Source organism: Petaurus breviceps, unplaced genomic scaffold (genome assembly GCF_028583685.1).
Source record: "Petaurus breviceps papuanus isolate PSGF00001 unplaced genomic scaffold, PetGlider_PUasm1.0 90804, whole genome shotgun sequence".
Classification (NCBI taxonomy): Eukaryota; Metazoa; Chordata; class Mammalia; order Diprotodontia; family Petauridae; genus Petaurus; species Petaurus breviceps.
The window spans coordinates 11,895,654-11,922,101 of record NW_027187348.1 but is presented as its reverse complement, the minus strand read 5'-3'; the positions used below and the strand labels follow the sequence as shown (position 1 = coordinate 11,922,101).

General features: G+C 38.2%; 1 protein-coding gene across 1 annotated transcript in view; it reads left to right on the top strand.

The window, feature by feature from the left end:
• CCDC150 (coiled-coil domain containing 150) overlaps window positions 1-23,485 on the top strand; it is a 127,290-nt gene extending 103,805 nt beyond the window's left edge. Inside the window, exons 20-26 of the mRNA XM_069070165.1 lie at window positions 2,007-2,133; window positions 10,325-10,519; window positions 11,869-11,937; window positions 12,028-12,189; window positions 19,482-19,568; window positions 22,824-22,955; window positions 23,375-23,485. Coding sequence (XP_068926266.1) covers window positions 2,007-2,133; window positions 10,325-10,519; window positions 11,869-11,937; window positions 12,028-12,189; window positions 19,482-19,568; window positions 22,824-22,955; window positions 23,375-23,485 — 883 coding nt within the window. The remainder of the gene's footprint in view (window positions 1-2,006; window positions 2,134-10,324; window positions 10,520-11,868; window positions 11,938-12,027; window positions 12,190-19,481; window positions 19,569-22,823; window positions 22,956-23,374) is intronic.
• The last annotated feature ends 2,963 nt before the right edge of the window (window positions 23,486-26,448 follow it).

Genomic DNA, 26,448 nt, shown 5'->3' with positions numbered 1-26,448 from the left:
TTGTGGTATGTGAATTTAATGACATATTATTGTGTTATAAGATGTGTATGGCTATGTTCATGTTTAATTTTTCTGGTTCATGATTTTTAAATTTTTAAAAAGTCATTTTTCATAGAATATTGTAATTTTGTGTACATTTCTGGATGCCATTCTTTAGGAATTACACCCTAGAGTGTATCCAGAAGAAAGCAACCAGAACCATGCCACATGCAGAACAGTAAAAGGCACAGTAGTTGGAATGGAAAAGATAAGTCTTGGGGAAACATGGTAGCTATCTTCTAGTATTTGGAAAGTGGTAAAGATGGGGAAAAACAATCAGGCTGCTCGACCCCAGAGGGCAAGAGTAGAAGTAATGATTAGAAGCTGCTACAAAGAGAACTTATGTACAATACAAGAAAAAACTTTGTAAAAGAAAAAAAGTGAAATGAAAGTCTTTAGAAGTAGTGATCTCCCCTTCCCTTGTTGTCTTCAAGCAAAGACTGGATGGCTACTTGTTAGGATCATTGTAGAGGAGATTCTTCTTCAGACATCGGTTGGACTAGATGGCCTTTGAATTTTATTCCAGCCTAAGAATGTTTGGTTTAAGATATAATGTAGAATTTCAGGAATTAGTAAGTAAAGGAGCTATTATGGGCAGTCATCTATTTAAGCCTGTCTTGATGAGGAGAGAAGTAGAGACACATTAAGAGACAAAAAGGAAGAGAAAAAGATTAGAGGAGAAAGGAAAGAGGAAAAAGCAAAGAGAAACAAGATTTGGAAGGTCACATACTTAGTCATAGCCATAAAAAGAAAGACCACTGAAAGGCAAAATGTATCAATGAAGAGCAGTTGGTAGGAATATTTATAGAAAAAAGGTGAAATCCCAATCTTCTTTACCTAGTAGGTGTCCCTCAGGGATCTGTGATGGGCCCTCTTCTTGGTCTGTACTACTTCACTTAATTATCTCCTTAGCTCCCCTGGATTTAATTACCATCTCTATGCTGATGATTGTCAGATCTACCAATCCCACCCTCAGACTCTCTGCTGACTTCTAGTCTTGCATTTCCAGCTGCCTTTTAGTTAGACACCTTAACCTCAATATGTCCCAAACAGGGCTCATTATCTTTCTCCCTAAATCTTCCCCCTGCTCATCTTCCCCACTACTATAGAGGACAACACCATCCAGTTTCTGGGACTCACAACCTAGGTGTCATCCTTGACTCTTCACTATCTTTGACCCTCCCCTCAATTTAATCTGTTGCCAAGGACTGTTGATTTCATCTTTACAACATCTCTCAAATACACCCCGTCTTTCCTCTGACACTGTTGCTACTCTAGAACAAACCCTCCACATTTCACCCCTTAATTTATACAAAAAGTTGCTAGTAGGTCTGCCTGCCTCAAGTCTGTCCTCACTCCATTCTTCATTCTCCCTCTAATCATCTGCTAAAGTGATTTTCCTAAATTGAAGGTCTGGTCATGTCACACACACCCCGCTCAGTGAACTCAAGTGAACTCAAAATATCTTCTCTGTCATTTAGAGCCCTTCCTATCTTAACCCCCTCCTATCTTCCAGTCTTCTTGCCTTTAAAAGATTCATTTTAGAAATGTTGTCATTTGGAAGAGGGACTAAACATGTTCTTCTTGGGCCCAAAGGGCAGAACTGGAATAGGGAGAAGTATCAGAGAATCTGAGGCTTATATAAGGAGAAAATTCCTAACAATTAAAGAATCATGAACTATAACAGGCTGCCTCAGAAAGACTGGGGTTCCCATTGCTAGAGATTTTCAAGTGGAGGCTACATGGCCACTTGAGACTCCTCAGTGGGATGGGGTAAATGACCTCTGAGCTCCCTTCAAATTCTGAGATTCTGTGATTCTGTATTTGTTTTAGAGTTGGAATTCTGTTCCCATAATCCTTCCCAAAATAGGTATTGTTCACTTTTATATGAAGTTTCCTTTAATAAACTTAATTAAGATTAATTTCTAAAGATGATTCATAATCCTTCCTCCCCTCAAAATAAATAGGGAACAGGTAGCTGAGGAATCCAAATTGCAAGCTGAGATGAATGCTGAACGTATAGAATCTTTGAGAAAACAGTTTCAGTCTGAGAGAGAGACTGCCAGGAAAGCTGCACAACGGGAAACAAATGAGGTAAGATGTAAGATTATGAAAAACTATTATCTCTCTATATGTGCAACTCTTTCCCTCCCTCTCTGCCTCCCTCCGCATGAATCTCTCAGAAAGAGACTGACTGAAGAGTTTTGAGACTAGTGGTTTCTTCAGCTTCCCATCTTTTCCAATCAGACCAGATGTGGTTAAGCAAACTCACTGTTCTTCATAAGATGGCAGTAGGTACTACACTAAAGAAAACAAGTGATATGCCTAGTGCCCCTAATAAAGACCTACCAATGTGCAGACATTTTTCCTATTCCGTTGGTTATTAAGCATGATAAGGAGACTTCCTCTTTACATATATGAAATTATCTTTCTAATCCGTTTAATTAAACTGGCATTTGTCAAGCACTTGCTTTATGTGCAACAATTGCTCCCTTCCCACTCCAGCCAGTCGATGGTTTTAGGGTCTGAGTCTACCGTCACCAATTTACTTTTCTGGCCACAAGCCAAGCGGTTTTAAGGCCGCTGAGGGCAAAGCTCTTTTGAAATATCCAATTGTCTTTTTGTTTGAAAGTTGCCATAGTAAATTTTGATTAGATACTTGCCAATTAATTGAATACATCAAAGGGAATTCTTAAAAAGCAAAATCACTAGAGATTCAGTCAAGGGACTTGCTTAAAAAAGTAATAAAGTGATGAAAAGATTGGAAGTAAAGTAAATGCTTTTTTTTTTGGCCATTGTGCTGAATGCATTAATCCAGAATTATTATACTACTCCTCAATTTGATCCACAACAGCTAAAAATAGATTGGCCTGACAAGCCACAAAGAAAGACAAAACAAAAAATGCCAGTTGTCTGAATTATGACATGCAGCTAGATGGGCAGCCTTGTGAATTAGTCCAACTTCATATTTGTGTGTGTGTGTTTGTGTGTGTGTATATGTGTGTGTTGGGCAGAATTGCATATGAGCTGGGCCAAGAATTAAATAGGAGGAAGCAGATGGGTTGGATTGTATTTGGAAAATTGCATAGAGATTCTGGCAATGCTATATGGCTGCAAATCATAAGCCATCACACTTTCATAAGAATGAACATTTTAAGAGACCCAAAGGACAATGGAAAGATTCATGGTGGCCATAACTAGACGTGATATATTAATGCTAATATTGGCTTCAGATATTATACTGTCGCCTAGTACAGTGCTTTTTCAATGACGAAATCTTAGGCAAGAAACTGAAGAATGTAGGAGTGCAAGTTGTGTTTTCCTCATTGTTGGAGAGAATACAGAAAAGAAAAAATAATTTGGGAAGTGAACAGCTGGCTAAGAAGGCAGTACCTCAGAAAAGGATTTGGACTTATGGACCATGGCTTAAAATATAGAAATAACAGATTCTTAGCCAGAGATAGCATATACCTAACAAGGGCTGGTAATATTATATTTGCTAGGTGCCTTCCAAATCCATTAACATATATCCCCCCAAACTAGATACTGTAAAGTCACAATGAAGGAGGAAGAAAAACAGTTGAAATACCAAAAGTTAACAGAAGACAAAATCCCAAAAAATTACCATTAGTAAAACCAGTAGTTTCAAATATCTGCATAGAGGTACTCAAAATTGAGGAAACACACAAGAACTAGAGGTCCTAGTAAATTTGACCTCATATATCATTGAAACTTGATGTGATGTAATCCATGATTGGACTGTGCTCTGAATAGAGATATGTTATTCAAAAGAAACAGAATAAATAAAAGAGGAAGGAGTAACATTATATATTAAGAAAGTATACTCAGATGAAGGAATCAAGGGACCAAAGGAGAAAGGCTTAATGGAGAATCTTTGGGTTAAGATCAAGGAAAGGAAAAACAGAAGTGGTGTTGTCATTGGATTACCTATAATGAAAGAAAAAATAGATTCAGTTTGAAAAACATCACAAACTTGGCATAGAGGTATAATGGAGGATTTCAAATCTAGATATCTTCCTGAGCACTTTCTCTCTCTCTCTCTCTCTGTCTGTCTCTCTCTCTGTCTCTCTGTCTCTCTCTCTCTCTGTCTCTGTCTCTCTCTGTCTCTCTCTCTCTCTGTCTCTCTGTCTCTCTCTCTCTCTCTCTCACACACACACACACACACACACACACACACAAGCAAAATAGATAACTTCTTGATCTGCTGTAATGATAATTTAATTCCTTCACAAGGAAGAGGAACCAACAAGGGGAAATTCTGGATCTGATTGTCATTGTTGGGGTGGAAGTGACCACTCCTTCCTAGAGTCTGTGATAGAGAAGTAGAGGAAATCCTGGCATAGTATGACACTCACACTAGATTTTGGTAAAGCGATTTCAAAGCGATGAAAGAAAATATAGGTAAGATAATAATGGACTAAAATGATACAGGGGAAGTTAGCCCAAGAGGCAGAGAACATACTCAAGAATGAAAATCCAAAACAATCCCTTCTAATGAGAAGTAAAAATGGGATGTGTCTGAAGAGACAGATGATTTTAAAAAGTGATGTATAAAGGATTCTAAGAGAATGAAACATGGTCCTGTAAAAATAAGTGTCCACGGTGCTAAAGCTAAGAATGAACTGAGTTTTAAGCTACCATGAGGGGGAAAAAGGATCAAAGAAGAGATAGGAGTGTAGGAACTTATGGTTACAGACAAAAAAAAAAGAAAGTGGAACTACTTGATACTTATTTTGCTTCTGTTTTCTCTGCTGAAGAGGAGGATGGCTTCTGCACTAGAAATGATAGAAAAGAAGTTACTAACAGAGAGTCAATGCTCAAGATAAGTCAGGAGATCGTAAGAGAACATCTTGATGAATTCAGGTCACCTATTCCAGACAGACTCTATTGTTGAGGGTGGCCAACCCCCCCCCCAAAAAAAAAAACTGGTTGATGATGGAGCCTTTTATCAGAGATATTTGTAAGATCCTGGAAATCAGAAGAGATACCACAAAATTGGAGAAAGGAAAACTCTGATTTTCAGGAAAATATAACAGTTTGCAAACTATTGGCCAGTGATCTTGTCTTTACTTCCAGGGAAAATTCTATAATGAATCATTAAAGAGATGATTAATAATTTGAAAGTGCTGTAATGATTACACATTGGCATGGCCTCGTTAAAAACAGGTCATTCCAGATAAAACACATTTCCTTTGTTTTCCACTAACTTAGATGAAGAAAATGCTATGCATACAGTTAAATTTTAGTAAAGGTTTTGGTAAAATATTACATGATTTTCTCGAGAAGATGGATAAATATAGGACACGATGCGATTAAATATAGCTAGGATGGACTGGTTAGACTCTAAGAGTGATTGTTAATTAACAAGTGTCATCATGCCAGGAGGTCTTCATTGGAATACTCCAGGAATCTGTGCTTGGCTCTGTACTACCTAAAATTTTTATAAATGATTTGACCAAAGGCATAGGTGATATGCTCTTCAAATTGCCAGATAACAGCTGACCTACTGGTATATTCAAGATCCAAAAGATTTTGATAGAATAGAGCATTGCACTAAATCTAACAAGTTAAAATTCAGTAGGGATAAATGAAAAGTCTTATTACACTTGGGTACAAAATATCAGCAGCTTCTTAGACTAACATGAGGAAGGCACAGTAGGCCAGCAGTTCTGAAAAAGATCGAAAGCATTTAGTGAACAGCAACTCAATATGAGTTAGCAATGTGATGTGGCAGCCAAAAAAAGAAAACCAAAGAAATGTTATATCTTGGTCTTCAAGGCATAGTTTTTATGAATAAGGAGATAATAGTTTCACTTTATTTTGCCCTGATCAAGGCCTCATCTGGAGGTCATGTACAATTCTAGGTGCTACAATTTAAGATGGACATAAGCTAAAGAATGTTCAGAAGAGTGCAGTCAGGCTGGGGAAGGACTGTGAGTCTATGTTATATGAGCATCAGCTGAGTATGTTTAACCTGGGAAAGATTTGGTGGAAATTGGTGGGAGGAGGGGGAGTAATAATAGCTGTCTTCAAGTATTTGAAGGTCTATCATTTGGAGGAGTGTTTAAACTTCCTGTTGGACTCTAGAAGGAAGGAGCGAAGGAAAAAGTTGTGAAGAGGTCAGTTTCATCTGAGGATCAGAAAATCTTCCTATTACAAACATTCAAAAGAGAAATTGGCTGCCATTAAAACACAAATCATCAGCATTTCTGTATTACCAGCAATATTCAGCAGGAAGTGACAGAAAGAGAAATTTCATTTAAAATAACTAAAATACTTGGGAATCTTCCTGCCAATACACACACAGGAACTATATGAACATAATTACAGGAACTTCTATACATAAACAGACCTAAACCATTGGAGAAATATTCATTGCTCATGGGTAGACTGAGTCAATATAAAAATGACAATAGTACCTAAACTAATTTACTTATTCAGTGATACACCAATCAAACTTCCAAGGGATTACTTTATAGAGCTATAAAAATAGTAACAAAATTGGTCTAGAGGAAGCAAAGGTCACGAATATCAAAGGAATTAGTGAAAAAAAGTAGGAATGTAGGAGGCCTAGCAATACCAGATCTCAAGCTATACTACAAACAAAGCCACGATCATCAAAACAGTTGGATACTAAGTACCCAGTGATACTACTACTATTTCTGTACTACAAAAATAGAAATCAAAAAAAGGGGAAAGGACTTATTTGTACAAAAAATATTTATAGCAGCTCTTTTTGTGGTGGCAAAGAATTGGAAACTGAAAGGGTGCCCATCAATTAGATAGTGGCTGGACAAATTATTTGTGAAAAGTGAGGAAATATTTTTTTCATACTGTAATTACAAAATTATGAAGGAGGATAGTTTCAGAAAAAATATGGGAAGACTTGTATGAACTGATACAAAATAAAGCGAACATAACTAGGAGAACAATTCATACAATAACAATAATATTGCAAAGATAAACAACTTTGAAAGACTTAGAGATTCTGTTCAACACAATGACCTACTACAATTCCAAAGGCCTAATGCTGTCTACCTCTAGATACAGAACTTATGTATTCTTTGCAAATTTAAGCATATTTTCTTTTCTTTTCTTTTGGACATGACTAACATAGGAATTTGTTTTGTTTAACTATATATATTTGTGATAGGTTTTATTTTTTCTGCCTCCTCAATGGTTAGGGAAAGAGGGAGTTGGGAGGGAGAGAATTCAGAATTGAAAAAAAAAATCTGAAAATCGAATTTAAAAAAAAGGAAATGCTTAGTTTCCCTTCCTTAAAAGTCTTTCAAGCAAGGTCAAATGACCACTTGTCAGGTTTGTTATAATGGGGATTCTATTCACATATCGGTTGGACTAGATGGCCTTTGAAATTCCTTCTAATTCTCAAATTCTGTGATTCTACTCTGCTGAGTTCCATTGAGCACAATGATGGCTAGGGCACAATAAGTGGCATAAAAGTTATCCAAGTAATGTTTAAATAGAAGAGAATGTAGGCTGATTATATTGAGGGAAGAAGACAGCAAACAAATAGTCCAAGGACCCACTGGTACCAATAGAGTACTTTAAAATCTAGAAAAAGGACTCCAACATATTGAGATTCTATATTGAAGATTTATGTCTAAACATGGACAAGAATCACACAGGATGAAAAGTTCCAAATATGTTATGATATAAAACTTTGGATGGGATATCAATATTATTGAGATCACAGATTCATTGTAATAAAATCTGATAATATTGTGTAGGCTGGAGAGGAATGAAGAAAGGCTTTAGGTAGGGAAACTACTGAAGTATTGAACTATCTAACCATCAGGTTAATTGGGATCTGGATTAGAGTAGCGTTGAGATAAAGAAGGGCCGACTTAGACATTTCAGTAGATCATCCGGACTGATGACCAAAATGGATTTATACAACAAAAAAGGAGGAAGAATCGAAGAAGACTAATTTCAGGGTTTTGAACCTTAGGAGGCAAAGGGATGAAAAATGGAAATAGGTCTGATGTTATTTTTTCATTTAATGTATTTTTTACTAGATCAAAAATATCACTATCTTTTTTGCTTTGTATGCCCTCCCCTTAAGTTTTTGGGAAATCTCAGAGTATGGCTCATGTCTCAGTTTCCACAAGAGCAAAGAGCTCTACTAGTTCTCAATTTAACAAATGTATTTAGCATGCACAGGTATCAAATATCCTTCTTTCCCTTAGAAAATACAAAAACATATCAATATAATTCTCCTCCTTTTCCTATAACGCTTACTTCCCACTAATGTCTTAAAAGTCCTCCAGCCTCAGAATGTTACCCTATAGTTTGGACACCCCTAAGAAGGAATATGAATTTGATGTTGCCAGTGGAGCTGCCATTTTATTTTTCTGTGAGTTCTATTTTCTGTAAGAGGCCCCTCAGACCAATAGCAGTACCTTCTGGTTTGAATTACCCTCCAAACAGAAAAACATGGTGTTACTGGACTGGTAACACTCCAGCATTCCAGTGCCTTCCATTTTCACCCCCACAGAGAAACTCATACAGACATCCAACTTTATTGTTCTACTATGAAGGCTTGAACTCACCCTGGAAAGGAACTACACCTGGGACTACTAGACAGATAATCCCTTTCCCATCAGACCTGCAACAGTCTGACTAATAGTACTAGCAGGGTGAAATTGAAATCCTTTGCTTTTCCATATCCTAGCCTTACTTCTTTCTACACCAAGGGCCATTTATGCTATTCTTAAGTTCCCCTTCTTTCAGTAGAAGGCCATATACCCAAACTTTCAAACTTGGAATCCTATTCACAAGGTAACCCAAGAAATATTCCATCTCTCATAAAAAGGTTGGATTCTGGGATACTGCTGCCGAGGAAATCACCCTTCTCCTATTAGAAGGTCATTCTGAGCTCTCAGTCTTGGGCATTCTCAAGTGGAAATCCCCCAGGATCTCTCACCACTTGACCACACAGTTCTCTCCTCCATAATTGTCTTGTGGTTGGGCAGTTACTCCATTGCCGTTTCAAGTCCTAGGCTAGGAATTTTAAATTGTCCAAGAACTCTCACTTAGGTCATGCAGGTGAGCACTTGTAACAGCTGTGTTCTTTTGCCCAAAGGCTACTTTCAGAGGTTCCACTTTTGGTCCTAATGTGATCATTCTCCAAAAAGAATAGGCTGAAAGGGTCTATAAACTCCATTTCATTGGTCAGTCAGTGCAAGTGGGTGGCTTTTTCCAAAACAGTGGGCCCAACCAGTTCATCTTTTGGATTACCTCAGCAGTGAAAGCCATTCTCCAAGAGATATGAAGGGGCACATCCATACTCTTCATGCAATACAGTTGAAATCCCAAAGGTTTCCACCCTCTAAGTTCACCAGGTTGGTTGTCATCAGAAACTCCTTTGATCAGTCCGCTCCTACATTGGTGGGACATCTAAGTGATGATGTCCTTTAGATGTTGATACAGAACTGAAACTTTGGTGTAAGGGTTGGGGAGTAATTGTCTCTATTATGCCAAGCAATATATGGTTGCCATGTACTTCTTTGTTCAACAAGGGAAAAAGTTTTGAGAATTTGTATAAGCCAACAGAAACCTTCAATAGAAGTAGTAGAGTTAGAAGAAAAAAAATATTAGTGACAAGGAGAAATTAAAATGCTAGAAGACTTGAATCTTCCAAGGTTTCCATAATGCCCAAAATTCAAAAGCAAATGTTATATCAGTACTCTAAACCAAAAGACATTGTCTTAAGACTTTTTTAGCATTGTCCTCCAGAATAAAATATAAGCTGTTAGTGCTGGATCATGAGAATGCCTTTTCAAACCATAATCCACAACTGAATTGTTTTTAGAGCTTCACCTCTGGAAGATTTTTGAGTTAGACTCTTGGCTAATTTCTGAGGTTCAGGGTAAATGCTTCCAGAGATCTATGATCATACTTCTACCAACATAGATTATACAACCCCTGTACATTTTAGTAGATGGCCTTCCAGAGTTGCTATGGTTTAAAAACTCATCATTCAGTAGTCAATGCAAGTGATTCTCTTGTAGTCACTGGGCTCACTCTTGGAGCCTTTCTAGCTTGACATAAGACTTCTTAGATCTTGTGCTCTACTGATAGAGCCTTTAACCATCAGGAGAAATCTCCATACCTCAATAAGGCATCCAACTCTCCTGTTAAAAAGAATATAAGAGAAAGAAAAGATGGTGAAGTTACTGATATAAACTTATATAACTGATATGGAAGGTGAAAGTATTTTCATGGTTTTATCTGTGCCCTACAGCTGAGAAAAGCCCTTGATGATGCCAACTCCAGATCGGTGGAAGTGTCCCGGGCCAACAGAGAGCTGAGGCAGAAAGTGGCAGAACTAGAAAAAACATTAGCCAGTCTCAAGGAAAAATTAAAGAACCAGAGGGCCCAGATCAAGCACCATTTGTCTTCCAGGGCTCAAAATGTCCAGAATACAGAGAGAATGAAGGTTGTATGAAGGCCCTCTGTCACAAGGAATTATCTTAAGACCCTCTGTTAACACTATCCCCTAGACTGAAATATAAGCACTTGATGCCAGAAGAAGAAATTTTCAGAATATTTAATAGCTTATGGTGGCCTTGGGCAATACTAGCAACAACTGGTAAATGGGAAGGTTGCCTTGAAACGAGAGTCAATAGACATTTATTAAGCGCCTACTATGTGCCAGGCACTGTGATAAACACTGGGGATACAAGAAAAGCATAAGGTAGTCCCTATCCTCAAAAAGCTCACAATCTAATGGGGCAGACAAAACATAAAATGAAACTGAGAAGTAGGAGGGTGTAGGAGAGAGGTTACCCAGCAACAGAGCATGATGAAGTCCTGCAGCAGGGGAGGGAAAGGATCTGAGGAGGTGAGAGTTTCAGAGGTGATTTCATCTTGAAGAACAATGACTTTCTGGAGACCATGAAGCCCAGGTGAAAAAAGAGGAGAATTCCCTGGGTGCCCTCCTTACATAGAGGAGTATCAGGGAGAAGTTCCCAAATGTCCTCCCTACCACTTGCTCCAACCAGAGGGAAGGAGGAGCCCCAGGGAGGAGGTGCTGAAAAGGTATAAGTTTCAGAGTTGATTTCATCTTGCAGAATGATGAATTTCTGGAGACCTTGAAGTCCAAGAAAGCATCCAGGTGGGAAATGATGAAGAAAATTCCCTGATTGGCCTCCTTAAATGGTGAAGGATCAGGGAAGAGCTCCAAAATATCTGTCTTCCACCTTCTCCAACCAGAAGGAAGGAGGGCCCCAGGGGCAGGTGATGCTGAGGAGGGATGAATTTCAGAGTTGATTTCATCCTTCAGAATGATGAGTTTCTATATATGATGAAGTCTAGGAAAGCGCCTGGGTGAGAAATTATGAGGATTTCCTGGGTGTCCTCTTTAAATGGTGGAGGATCTGGGACAAGCTCTCGTTCAATATCTACCCTCCATCCTCTCCAGTCAGAGGGAGGGATTCAAGGGGTAGGAGGTGCTGAGAAGGTGTGTTTCAGAGTTAAATTCACCTTGCATAATGATGAGTCTCTGGAGACTATAAAGTCCAGAAAAGTAAGAGGGTGAGAAATAAAACAGTCTGCTCCCCCCCCCCCAATAAATATTGATGTGAAGACATGTAGTAAAACTGAGATATGTACTGGCCACTGAACCATTCCTTCTCACTTTGATAGAACTGGAGCTTGTTCTTCAGTGCCAGTAGATCAGATGTGAAGAAAAGCCCACTCATGCTTTATGGTTCTCTACATCCTACTGGCAGATGGGAAAATTAGATTTTCCATGATCTTATTTACATTATTCCTAATTTTTTTCAGCAAATAGAAACAGAATTGAGGCAAGTGGAGCTAATTAAGGATCAATATCAGAAAAAGAATCATGAACAGGTAGATACTTTTTACTAACTTTGTGTTTATCCTGGAATACAAAAGTCCCACACTTTCTCACTTAAATCTTTTGTGTGTATGCCTTTCCAGTTATTGAGTATCCAGGAATTTGTGGCTGAAGTGACCACCCTACAGCGGGAAATGCAGATGTTAGCAAAGAGCCAACATGATTTATCATCACGAAATAAGCAACACGAGCTACGACTAGAGGCAGAACGAAAAATTAGGCTAGAGTTGGAGAATCGGTGCCAGGTAAAAAGCTTATGTTTAGGCCAGGGGCTGAGTTATCCATGATTACATGCTGGAGCCCAACATAGTAGCTGATGTACTTGAATATAGTGAAAACCCTTAGTCTACCCTTACATACAGAAATATAAAATTTGGGCCTCTACTCCTAGTAGTACCTGGGAGGATATTATAGTGTTGACTAAAAAAAAAAATAGCACTTATAAGTTTATTAGAATAAAACCCACATTCTTAAAATGTAGTTAACTAAATATGGTCTCAAAAAATATTTGAGATCTTCTTTTTCAGGGTCTTCCTACTTCTTAATATCTACACTGTAGAAAGTATTGCTATTCTAGTAGTATCAGTATCTATATATCAATATCTAGTAATATCAGTCAGCAAGCCCAGGTCTAGAATTGTTCTGAGCACTAGGGACACAAAGTCACCCAATAAAACAAACCTTGCTTTCAAGGAGCTTACATTCTATTGGGGGAATCAATATATACCTTTATAAATATATCTAGAATAAATACATACAAAGTTAATGTAAGGTAGTTATGGAGGGAAGATCTTGAGAAAGACTTTTAAATACATTTTTATGTATTTTGCTAAATATTTCCCAATTACATGTAAAAAGTTAACATTTTTTTTAATTTTTGAGTGCCAAATTTTCTCTCTCCATCCATTCTTCCCCTCTCTTTGAGGAGGCAATTTGATACTTATTATATGAAGAAAGGATTTAGGTAAAAGGTAGAGCATGTTCTGTATCTTTTTCTAAAATAATATTTCTCCTATTACATGTAAAAACAATTTTAACATTTTTTTTAAATTTTGAGTTGTAAATTTTCTTTCTTCCTTCTTCCCTGCCCTTCCCCCTCCCTGAGACAGTAAGCAATCTGGTACAAGTCATACAGGTGCAATAATGTAAAACATTTCCATATTAGTCATTTTGTGGAAGAAAACTTAAAACACAAAAAAAAGAATAAAGAAAGAAAGTTAAAAATAGTATGCTTTGGTCTACATGTGGACTCCATCATTTCTTTCTCTGAAGGCAGATAGTATCTTTCATCATGAGTCCTTTGAAATTGTCTTGTATCATTGTGTTGCTGAGAATAGCTAAATTGTTCACAGTTGATCATCATACAATATTGCTGTTACTGTGTACAATGTTCCCCTGGTTCTGTTCACTTCACTGCATTAGTTCATGTAAGTCTTTCCAGGTTTTTCTGAAATCATGAGCATGGCTTGCATCATGAAAGAAGTGAGGGATTTGGTGAGGCAGAGGTGAAAAAGGAGTGCATTCCAGGGATGCAGCCAATACAAAGACATAAAGATGGGAAATGGAATGATGTCTAAGAAACAGAGAAGTTCAGTTTGGTTCTAACATAGAATATAGGAAAGGAATACCATAATGAGGCTGAAAAGATGGATTGGATCAAGTTATGAAAGAAGAGCTTTGCAATCCAAACAGAAGATCTTACATTTTATCCTAGAGATAATAGGGCAATCAGACAGCTAATATTTATTAAGTACCTACCATGTACCAGTAAGGGCAGCTAGGTGGTACAGTGGATAGAGCATCAGGCCTAGTGTCATGAAGACCTGAGTTCAAATTCTGCCTCAAATATCTAACAGCTGTGTAACCCTGGAAAAGTCACTTACCCCTGTTTGTCTCAGTTTCCTCATCTGTAAAATGAGCTGAAGAAGGAAACTAGGAGGCAGAAATGAGGAAGGAGAGAATTCTGGGCTAGGGGACAGCTAGAAAAAATTCCCAGAGCCAGAAGATGAAGTCTTGTATGAGGAACAGCAAGGAGGCTAGTGTCACCAGACAGTAAAGTACACGAGGTGGGCGTGGTATATGCCTTGGGAAGCTGATAAGGAAGGGGAGGTAATGAAGGACTTTGAATGTCAAATAGCGAATTTTGTGTTTATCCTGGAGGTGATAGGGAGCCACTGGAGTTTATTGAGTAGAAGCGTAACCTGGTTTAGGAAGATCATTTTGACAGCTGAGTAAAGGATGGACTTGTAGCAGAGAGATCAACCAACATCCTTTTGTAGTAAGCCAGCTGTGAAGTGATGAGGGCCAGTACTAGGGTGGTATCAGTGTCAGAGAAGAGAAGGGAGTGGATATAAGAAATGTCACAAAGGTACAATGGACAGGCCTTGGCAACAGATTGAATATAGAAGGCAAGATAAAGTGAGAGTTAGTTGGGATCCTAAGTGACCAGAATTATGGTAGTGCCCTGGAGAGTAATAGGGAAGTTAGAAAGAGGGGAGGATGTGTGAGGAAAGATAATGAATTTTGTTTTAGACAGATTGAATTAAGATGTCTACTGAACATTCAGTTCTAGATATCTCATAGGTGGAGATGTGAGTCTGGAGGTTAGCAGAGAAGTTAAGGCTGGGTAGAAATTTGAGAATCATCAACATAGAGGTAAAAATTGAATATATTGCAGCTGATGAAGACACAAAGTAAAATAGAAGAAGAATAGAGGAGCCAGTACAGAGCCTTGAGAGACATCCATGGCTATTGGACCGGTGGGTGTGACCTGATCAAAAAATCCAGCAAGGGAGACTGAAAAAAAAAGTGCTCAGATGGTAGGAGGAGAATTAGGACTGAACAGGGTCACAAAAGCATGGAAGAGAGGAGCAAGGAAAAGAGGACAGTTGCCAAATCTGCAGAGAGGTTAAGAATCACAAGTATTTGAGAAAAGGCTTTTGGATTTGGCTGTTAAGAGAGGGTTGTTAACTTTGGAGAGAGCAGTTTTGAATGATGCAGTCAGAAACTAGGCAATGAACAGTTAAAAAGAGAGTAAGATTGTGGGAAGGTGCCTTCTCCCTTTCCAGCTGATGGAAGTTATCAGGTGTAAGCCAGGATAGGGACTTAGAAATACATCCAAGAATTATGGAGGAAGAAACAGGTGTAATGTAGTTCCTCTTACAGGTGTGTTGCTGGCAGTACTGCCAGTTATTTGCCTTCCATAGAGCTCCCAGGCCAACCAGACCTGATAAAGTTCACAGATTGGGACACGAGACTGAACAAGGCTATGTCATTTGCACTCACCATGGTAGGTGAAAGCATCCAGTTCCCAAGGGTGCAGTCTGTGGTGGGGTCAGTCAGCTGCAGTTTGCCAGGGGCCCTCCGAGTGCCAGATGCTACTGGGGGACCCATTTGGGGTTTCCTTGGCAAAGATACTGGAACAATTTGCCATTTCCTTCTTCAGCTCATTTTACAGATGAGAAAACTGAGGCTAACAGGGCTAAGTGACTTGGCCAGGGTCACACAGCTAGTAAATGTCTGAAACCAGATTTGAATTCAGGAAGATGAGTCTTCCTGACACCAGACCCAGTGCTCTGTCCACTGTGCCCCCAGCTATAAACTTACCACTTAGTAAACCAGACTCAGGACAAAACAAAGAGCAAGAGGAGAAGCTGGGCCAAATGTTGTCGACAACCTTGTCAAGTTTATTAAGCAGGGGACATAACATGGTCAGTTCTGCACTTATGGAAAATCGATCATGTCGGCTGCATTGTATAGGATGGCTTAGAGTGGAAGTGGAGAGACCTGAGCTTTCTTAGGAGGCAACTGCAATAGTCAAAACAAGAGATGATGAAGGCCTGAAATAAGGTGTGGATGCATGGGTACAGAGGAGTTCTGTGGCATAGATGTTGTGGAGGTAAAAAGGACACTCGGCAACTGATTACTTGGATTGAGCAAAAGAGAATGAAGAGCTGAGTCTGACACCAGACTTATGAGCCTAGAGGACTCCAAGAATAGCAGGGACATCACTTTAAATAGGAAAGTTCAGTATCAGAGTATATTTTGAAGAAAAGATAATGATTACTATTCATATATTCAAAACGATTGGTTACCTTTTGTCTTCTGAAGAATTACTTCCCCTGTCTGTGTCTTTTTTCACAACATGACTAATATGGCAGTATGTTTTGCATAACTGAACATGTATAACATTTATAACAAATTGCTTATTGTCTCAGAAAGGAGGAGAATGAGGGAGGAAAAGAGAAAATTTGGAAAATGAACATTTTAAACAATTTTTTAAAGTGTCTTTTACATGTAACTGGGAGAAAAATAAAATATTATTTAAAAAAGGAAATTTTTTTTAAATCACCTCCCTCACTATGCCCAAAGGGCTTTAAAACTGTGCATAGTCTTTTACCCAGAAATATAACTACTAGGTCTGGATGCCTAAAAAATCAAAGGAAAAGGACTTATATATACAAAAATATTCATGGTAGCTCTTTTCTTGGTGGCGAAGACCTAGAAATTGAGGAGATGCCTATCAGTTGGGGGAATGATTGAACAAGTTGTGGTATATGTTTGTGATGGAATGTGATATTAAAAAAATGAAGAGCAGGATGGTTTCAGAAAAACCTGGAAAGACTTAAATGAACTGATGAAAAGTGAAGTTAGCAGAACCAAGAGAACATTGTACACAGTAACAGCAATAATTTATGATAATCAACTGTAAATGACTTAGCTATGCTCAGCAATATAATGATCAAAAATAATTTAAAAGGACTTATGATGAAAAATGCTATCCATCTCCAGAGGAAGAACTGATGGAGTCTAAATGCAAATCTCAATTCAAATGTTTTTACTTTATTTTTCTTGGTTTTTTTTAATCTGTGTTTTCTTTTGAAACATGGATATGGAAATATGTTTTGAATTTTTGAATGACTGCATATGTATAATCTATAGCAAATTGTTTGCCTTCTCAAGGAGAGAGAGAAGAGGGAGGAAGGGAGAGAATTTGGAATTCAAATTTTTTTTAATGTCAAAAAAAATTTAACACGTAATTGGAAAAAATAAAATACAAAAATTTTCACTTAAAAAAAGAATTACCTCCTTCAGTCTATCTGTCAAGACATACTCAGAGATCATGTGAACACAATTACAAAATACTTTTCAAAGAAATAAAGATCTAAACAATTGGAGAAATATTTATTGCTCATGGGCAGCCTGAGCCAATATAATACAAATAACAGTTTTACCTAAGTTAATTTACTTATTCAGTACCATACCAATCAAACAACCAAAAATTATTTTATAGAGCTAGAAAAAATAATTATCTGGAAGAAAAAAAGACCAAGAATATCAGGAAATAGAATCAATGGAAAAAAATATGAGGAAAGGCAGTTTAGCAGTTCCAAATTTCAAAGTATATTGCAAAGTGGTAATCATGAAAACAATCTGATACTGGCTAAGAAATAGAGTGGTGAATCAATGAAATAGATTAGGTAAACAGTACACAGTAGTAAATTACAATAGTAATCTAGTAATTGATAATCTCAAAAACTGAGCTTTTAGAATAAGAACTCAACTTTTGGGGAGGCTAGGTGGTACAGTGAATAGAGCACCAGCCCTGGAGTCAGGAAGACCTGAGTTCAAATACGGCCTCAGACACTCAACACAAAAACTTGGGCAAGTCACTTAACCCCAATTGCCCTCCAAAAAGCAAAACAAAAAAAATTTCTGGGAAAACTGGAAATCAGTTTGGCAGAAACTAGGTATAGACCAATATTTCACACTGTATACCAATGATAAGGTCAAAATGGATAAGTGATTTAGACATAAAGGGTGATACCATAAGCAAATTAGGGGAGTATGGAACATTTTATCTTTAGATCTATGGATAAGGGAAGAGTTTATGACCAAAAAGAGATATAGAGCATCACAAGATGTAAAATGGATAATTTTGATTACATGAAATTAAAAAAGCTTTTGCATACTGTGACAGCTAAGTGAATGGAGCACCAGCCCTGGAGTCAGGAGGACCTGAGTTCAAATCTGGCATCAGACACTTAACACTTGGGCAAGTCCCTTAACCCTAATTGCCCTGCCTTCCCCCCTCCAGAAAAGCTAAAGATCTTTCACACTAATAAAACTAATACAATCAAAATTAGAAGGAAAACAGAAAAGTGGGGGAAAATTTTACAGCAGACTTCTCTGATAAAGGCCTCATTTCTCTTATACATAGGGAACTGAGCCAAATTTAAAAAAAAATGAGTCATTTCCCAGTTGATAAATGGTCAAAGGATATGAATAGGCAGTTTTCAGAAGAAGAAATCCAAGCTATCAATAGCCACATGGAAAAAATATGTTCTCTATCAGTACTGATTAGAGAAATGCAAATTTTTAAAACTCTGAAATTCTGCCTAACACTTATCAGGTTGACTAACATGGCAGAAAAGGAAAATGAAAAATGCTGGAGAGCACGTGGAAAAATCAGTACACAAACATATTGTTTGTGGTGTTCTGAATTGGACTAACCATTCTGGAGAGTAATTTTGAATAATGTCCAAAGGGCTATAAAACTCTGCATACCCTTTGACTTGGCATTACCAGTACTAGGTCTCTATTCCAAAGAGATCAAAAAGAAGGGAAAAGGACCCATTCGTATGAAACACAAACACACACACACACACACACTCATATTTATAGTAGCTCTTTTTGTGGTGGCAAAGAATTGGAAATTGGGGGAATATCCTTCAACTGGAAAATGGCGTGACAAGTTGTGGTATATGATTGTGATGGAATGCTACTGTGCTATAAGAAATGATGAGCAAGATCATTTCAGAAAAACCTGGAAAGACTTATATGAATGGATGCAAAATGAAGTGAGCAGAACCAGGAGAACATTGTACACAATAACAGCAACATTGTAAGAATAATCAACTGTGAAAGCCTTAATTACAGTGATGAAAACAATGACCCCTAACCAAAGGATTTAACGATGAAAAATGCTATTCACCTCCAGAGAAAGAACTGATGAATTCTGAATGCAGATTGAGGCATACTTTTTTTTTTAACTCAGTCTTTATTGTTTTATTTTGTGTTTTCTTTTGCAGCATGACTAAAATGAAAATATGTTTTGTATGACTTCACATGTATAATTGATAACAAACTGCTTGCCTTCTCAAGGAAGCGTAGAGATGGGAGGAAGGGAGAGAATTTCACCTCAAATTTTTCAAAAATGATTATTAAAAATTACATATAATTGGAAAACATTAAACGAAATAAATATAAAGAATATTTTTAAAAGAATTTCCTCCCCAACTCTGGGAAACTCAGCTTTTACCTTCTTTCTCTTGGTAGCCAACCAGAAAAAATGAGGACAGAGCCAGCCAGACTGAAGCTTTCACAATTCCTCTCCTTACTGCTTCCTTCTCACTGACAGGGCTTATCCTTCCACATTTTTACTATCTGCCTATTTGCTGTCAGAGTTCCTTGCTCAATGAACAGAAATGGTATTTAAAAAAAAAAAAAAAGATCTTTGCATCACTTCCCTCTGCAGGAAATGGAAGAAACAATCAGACACCTAAGAAAATGTAAAGAGGTAACAAAACATAAACTGAAGAAAGCCAGTGTGGAATCAGAACAGGTGAGCCAGAAGCCGGGATGTAAGAGGCAGGTACACGAGTTTTAGTCTCTTTCTTTAGTCAAATGACTAACCATTAGCAGATTTTTCTCTCCCAAATATTTTTTAGTTTAGCAAGACCCTGTACCTTGATTAACATATCATAATGTAAAAATAATCAGCCTCAAGTACCTACTACAGAATGTGTAATTCTAAAATTAGAGAGGACATTATTTATTGATAGGCATTATAGAAGACAGACAACTCTAGTTTAAACCAACGTAATTATTTGTTGACAATGTAATTAGTGAACTTATTCATTGGTCTTCTAGCACTGATGTTTTATCTTAAACTATTTTCTTAATGGTAAGTCCTTTCTATCAGACATCATCTTGAATGTAACTTGGATATACCATGTTTCCCTGATAATAAGACACTGTCTTATTATTTTTTTTGGACAGAAAAACACCAGAGGGCTTATTTTCAGGGGAGGGCTTATTTTAATGAACATTGACAGCAATTTTAATAAACAGGTAAATGTGAACAAAAAATGTACCTTTATTCAATAATGATCATGTCATCTTCTTCAACAACATCGTCATAAGTGTCCATACCCTGAATTCCGTCCTGGATGTCTTGTGCCTCCATTTCCTTCAGAAGAAGTGGACCCAATCTGTCATGTCCAGCAATATAGCTCTCTTTAAATGAATATGTCTTGTCCAGGTAACCTGCTCGTAGTGCCTTGGCGACACAGTTGTCAGTAATTTTATCCCATGACTTCTTCACCCAAGTCACGACTTCTTGCAGACAGAGCTTCACAAAGTTTCCACACTGATTTCTTTCCATTCTATTTTCAATGTAGTCATTGACTTCCATGCGCAAATGGTCCTTGAATGGCTTGTTTATTGCAATATCAAGGGTCTGGAGATAGGCAGTCATTCCTGCAGGAATCATTACTTGATCTATTCTCTCTGCAAGGAAGTTCTTCATTTCTTTAGTGCGGTGAGTGCTGGCTGAATCCCAGACTATCAGACCTCTTTGGTTACCTCGCATAAAAAGTGGCAGCATTAAATCAACCCACTTTCTTATAACGGCTTGTGTACACCAGGCTTTTTCGGTTTCAAGAACGTAAATGCCAGATACACATTCAATCTTATCTTTCTTGCCCTTACTGATGATTAGAGGTAATCCATCCAAACGAATTGCCAAAACACAGGTGACCCGTGCACTTTCATAGCCAGTGGTGGGAATGTAGATTGACGTTGCACCCCTGTGAGGAATTGTTGTTTAAGATCCTTGTCCCATAAACACTGTAGTTTCATCCATAGCAATCATATTGCAGGTTTGGTACTTGGAAATGTCGATCCTATCAATAAAGGACTTGAATGCAAGTGCACGTTTAATAACTTCAGCATCTTCCAGCTTAAACAGTGTTGTTGATCTTCTTAGGGACAGTTCATACCGTTGAAGGAAACCGTCCAACCAATGTTGTGATGCTTTGAATCCTTCTGAGACCATTTCAAACTCTGGTGCCATTGAAAGGGCAAATGCTTGAATATCAGCCTTGCGCACAACCAAGGCCTTTGCTCTCCTGTCAGCAATCCATTCACCAATGAGGATCTCCAAGTCAGGATATAAGGGCTGCCGACCTGATCTAGACCTGCGCTTTTTCCCTTTTCCCTCATCCACCTGTTGATTGAGGTTATTATAATCTGCTCCCCATTTTCTGACCATTCGAAGATCCAAAAGTTTTTGTTTACAGAAAATTGCAAGATTCTTGCCATGTGACTCCTCTACAATTGCTTTCTTATACTCAACAGTATAGCTCTTCCTTTTTGTACTCATGTCTGGGGGTCAAAACAGACAGAATAATAAAATTATGACCATCAGTCCTTCTTTTCACTCCATCATGCCCCCCGAGTTCTTCTTTTTTCCTCCATCATGCCCTTTTTATCCTCCATCATGCCCCCTCACTCCGGCTTAAATACCGGGTTTTTATGTTGTCCTGCCTCAGCTCTCCTCTGTGGCACTGCTCTCAATGGCGCCAGCAAGCAAATCACTGGGGAAGAACAGGATGACGCGCTCACTGCTGCAGCTCTGATTGGATGCAGCTCAGAGCGCGGCGTGCATTTCATGGGGGGGGGGAGGAAACGGTGCATACAGAGGGTACCGTAATGTAGCATGTAGCGCAGGGGATCACCTTCACTACAGTAGCAATCTCAATAGGGCTTATTTTCGGGGGAGGGCTTATTTTAGAGGAATCTTACACAGTAAGGGGAGGGCTTATTTTCGGGATAGGTCTTATTATCGGGGAAACACGGGTAGTATGTCCTTGACTCATTTGTTTACTTGGGAGAAGGAAGGAAACATCCTGTTTCTTTATCCTTAGTCCTTTAAAGGCAAACGGTGTGACTGTAGTATATCAAGATTCAAAGAGGAAAACCTATCCTTTTAGTTCTTTGCAAAAGAGGGCCTACTACCAAGCAGATCTGAGCTGACCTTGTGCAAACACAGAGCAGCCAGCAGCGACACCTTCCTTTGATCTGGAGCATTGGGAGAGCCTGTCCTCCAAGCCATTTTGTAGACAGTGGCTATTTATCGGTTGCCCACTTAATGTTGATAATTTGGAAATTTATGAAATTGGAAAAGTATGAATATCATAGACTTAGAACTAAAAGATCCCTTAGAGATCACCAAATCCAGATTCCTCGTTTTACAGGTGAAAAAACTGATGTAGAGAGGATAAGTAATTTGCTGAGGGAGTATCTGAGTATCTGAGGCAGGATTTGAGCTCTAACTCTAAAACCTGTCCTCCCCTTTATCTGAAAAGGCAGCCCTAGGGTGTGACTATTTCCAGTCTCTTGCAGCACCTTCAGGCCTGGCTTTTGAATTAGGAAGACATGAGTTCAAGCTCTCCCTCTGGTACATGAGGGGTGTGTGACAGTGGGTGAGTCATCAGTGCTGAGCAGATCTCTATGATTGTTGCCCATCTGTGTCAGGGAAGGGTTTTCCATACTGACAGTTCCTTATACTGATGAAATCACAGGTTTGGACAAAAAAAACCCAAGAAGACAAAAAGAAGTAACATGTTAGAAAGAGGCTAGCAGCATAAAACAGCTTGCAGCCTTCATCAGAGGTCATCATGTCCCATAAGTCAACTGTTGTGCAAGAAAAGGTTTTAAGGCACTTGAGTTCAGAATTTTACCCATTCTACTCAAATACACACTTTGTGTCAGACTGATACATTGCTACATTTGTGGATATTGCTCACATTCTTAGATCACAGCTAACCTAGAAGAAGCACACCGCTGGTTCAAATGCAAGTTTGATGGCCTGCAGCTGGAGCTCAGCAAGAACCGGTTACAGAAGCTTCCTCAGGAAGGTAGTTGGAAGGAAGACATAATTTTTTCGGTATGGACATCTTAATTCTCAGATCATTTTAAAATAACTAATTACTAAAGATGTTTCTTTATCTTTACTTCTGTAAAGCCAAGCATGAGCAGCTTTCCAGAGGACTGCTGCTGTAAACAGCTTTAAGATTCCAAGGCACTAAGTACTTCTTTGCTTGCCATTACAACTTCCCATACCCCTATCCATAGACCCTTTAAACAACAAGAACAGTGGATTCAAACTGCTGACATAGGTTTTTCCTTTCTCAAAAATAATACAATTCATATTCCTATTTTTTTCTGAAACTTACCTAAAACAGATACTGATGCTTTACTATGGCATGAAATAAAGGCAAACTTCAGGACCCTTCTTTCACAAAATCAGTTTTTTCTCTGTAGTGTGTGCTATATGACATTCATTCTGTGTTTTCTCTTTAACAGGATGGGAATTCAAGGTATAATAGTGTACCTGCTCAGTCCGCCTTGCACCGTTGGGAAACCAAGCTTAGATGCATGTCCAAAAAGTACCAGTCAGAGATGGACAGGGAATGATCACCACCACTAACAAAAAAGCACCTAAAATTGCTACAACAGCTCCACAATCATGTGAGCCTCAGGACTTTGACTGACTTGAATTCCTTGATGCTAGCTGAAGATTTTGCTTCAAGATTATACTTTTAGGAACTATTTTCTATCCAACAGGAAAAAAAACTAAGCCCAAACAAACCCCCACCCTCCACATAAAATTTATATTTATTAGTTGTATTATAGGAAATGCTATAGGATACTTTAATATATTTCTAATTATTAAAATAATAATAATAGAATAAGATATTTCTAATTCTAATAGAATAAGATGTTTCTGATTGAAATCACCATTAAAAATGCTTATAGAACACTAAATTCGATGGCTACTATTGTTTTAACTTAGAGTCTAAGCCTCTAATATCCTGTAAGCAATTCATGAAACCAGACTGTCACTATAGAACCAGAAGCGGAAGGGATTGGCTCCCCATTTCTGAAGTAAATATGTTAATTTTCATACTTGTCTCCCTATTAATCTTACATGGGGATGCATGTAATATGCTGGGGACTTTTACCTAGATCTCTTCACATTGTATTGAATACCAGTAGAGTTCATTCGTCCTCACTTTTACCATATAACCAGTTCATATCCTTTCATGGTAATATCCCTTTCTGTAAATATTCTTCTGACAATGTCTTTCTCTGATAATATACTTCATTTCACTTTTCCTTTGCAATTTTTTGGTAATATGTGATAGCCTACTCCCACCTAACATGTACCCCAATCATGGTCTTTTAGGTGGACAACAATTCTAACTCCTCAGAGACTGATATTCTATCACTCTCAGCCATACAGCATTGCCAGAAGAGTGCTGATATTAAAGAGATGAGCCTTTGCTTCAGGAAGGATCTTGGGATCATTAAGAACACTGTGCAGTATCCAAAAGACAATCTAATGCACTCTCCTCTCCCCATTCAGCTTTTGTCCAAAATAGATGTACCGACAAGCCTGCCCTTTGGGTTTATCTGTCCAACTAAATTGCAGAGTCTAGTCAACATTCTTCATCCACTTGGTTTTTCTTAAGTGGAAAATTAAACCAAACAACAGTTATTATGGATCTCATTGAAAAACTTTGGTTATGTTTTAGGCCTTAATGCAGTTAGCACATTGTCATCCACAGACGTAGAGCACCTCACCATGCATAGGTGAGGTATATAGGAAATTCCCTAGGGAACCTGAATGACAATGTCAAAAATCTTTGCTGGGCCTAGGGTCTCCCTGTTTCATGCCTCATTTGACATAAATAGTCAGATGGCATTCAAATAAGATTATCTTTCATTACATCCTTCAAAGAATCTAATTTACCATTTACATGGGACCCCCAATACGAGGAGAGCCTTTTAAGGTGACATTTTTCTTCACTGAAGCCAATGCTTTTTTATAGTCCACAAACAATAAGCAGAATGAGATCTTAAATTCTTGGCACGTTTCAGTCATTTGTGTATTATAAATATGTCTCAAGCAAAATATTTACAAGAACCCGGCTGTTTCATTCTTATACCTTGCTTAGCGATGTCCTAGAGGTGTGTGTAGATTATACTTATAAAGATTTTTTTTATGTAAAACTCCAATGATTCTGTGATCTTATCAATGAGAATAGTGGCCCCAGAGATGCAAATCACCATCCAACACTGTCTTTCAGAACTGTAGTTTGTGCTTGGCTTCTCATATTTCACCATGGGACAGCACTGAAACAATTAGCTTCGGTTACCTCTCATTCTCTTTACATGAACAAACCATTTTTTAAAGCAAACAGTTCTTTGATGACATCTTTTATACCCTTTATCCTTTTTAATTATTTGTAACATGTAGTGTGCTCATGCCTACTATCCATCTCTCCATCACCCTTTGTGTTATCCTCAACTTCAGTTTCTTAGAGTCTGTAACATTCCATGACTCCTAGCCATTAATCAATAAGACTTTAAAGTGCCCGCTATGTGCCATTGTTTGGTGGAAGAATCTTAGTATTAAAAAGATGAGCTTTGTTTCAGGAAGAAGCTTGAGTCATTTAAAGAAAAGCTTTGCTGTTTCTCAAAAGCCCTCTATAGGTTGCTTTCCTCCTTCTCTTCAATTGTGGGCCAACTCATTGTCCATTTGCAGTTTGTGTACAAGACAGGCAGGCAGACAGACAGGTAGATAGGCAGACATTGATAGATGATGGAGATAGATATGATAGATGGATGGGTGGATGGACAGATTTAGATAGGTGATAGACATAGATCGATAGATGACAGATGATGCATAGATGATAGAGTTGACAGAAAGATAAAATAGATTTGACAAGACAGACTCTCCATGGACTATCCATCCAACCATAGTTAGGAAAAAGGCATTCTTCATATCCTTGGATTCCCTTCATGGAAAGCTGGAGAGCTTTTGCTTCATCTTGCCCCAGACCCAGGCCTCCACACCACTTCTAGGCCATCTCCACACCCCTGTTGCCTACTCCTGCTTACTGTGTTCTCTACTAAATCCTCCAGTACATGTTTTTCTTTTCATTGCTTCTTGCTATTTAATGAGCTGACACTACTCATAATCTTTAACCACCTTCTTCTATAACATTTTACAACTGTATTCTAAGGTGATTTTGTTTCATCTGTCACAAGTGTTTGCTGGCTAAGGCGATTTCTAGGCTAGAGATTCCCTTAGTGTCTCAGGAATTTTTTTATCTCGCCCTTATCCTACCATCATTCCTACCTTGCTAAACCCCAACTCTGTAGTGTTTCTACCATCTTTAATCTGGCTATAAACATATCCACATATTCCACTACTTCCGTTTGTGTGCTTCGGAGTAGACCTGGAAGAAGGCACAAAACTGCTGGCTGAGTCCACTACAAATGTAACCTAATTTCAACTGGTTCCTTATTGCAGCAAGGCAATTCTCCCTAGTTGGTTGATTGCTCCACTCACTGCAGTAAATGTTCCTAAT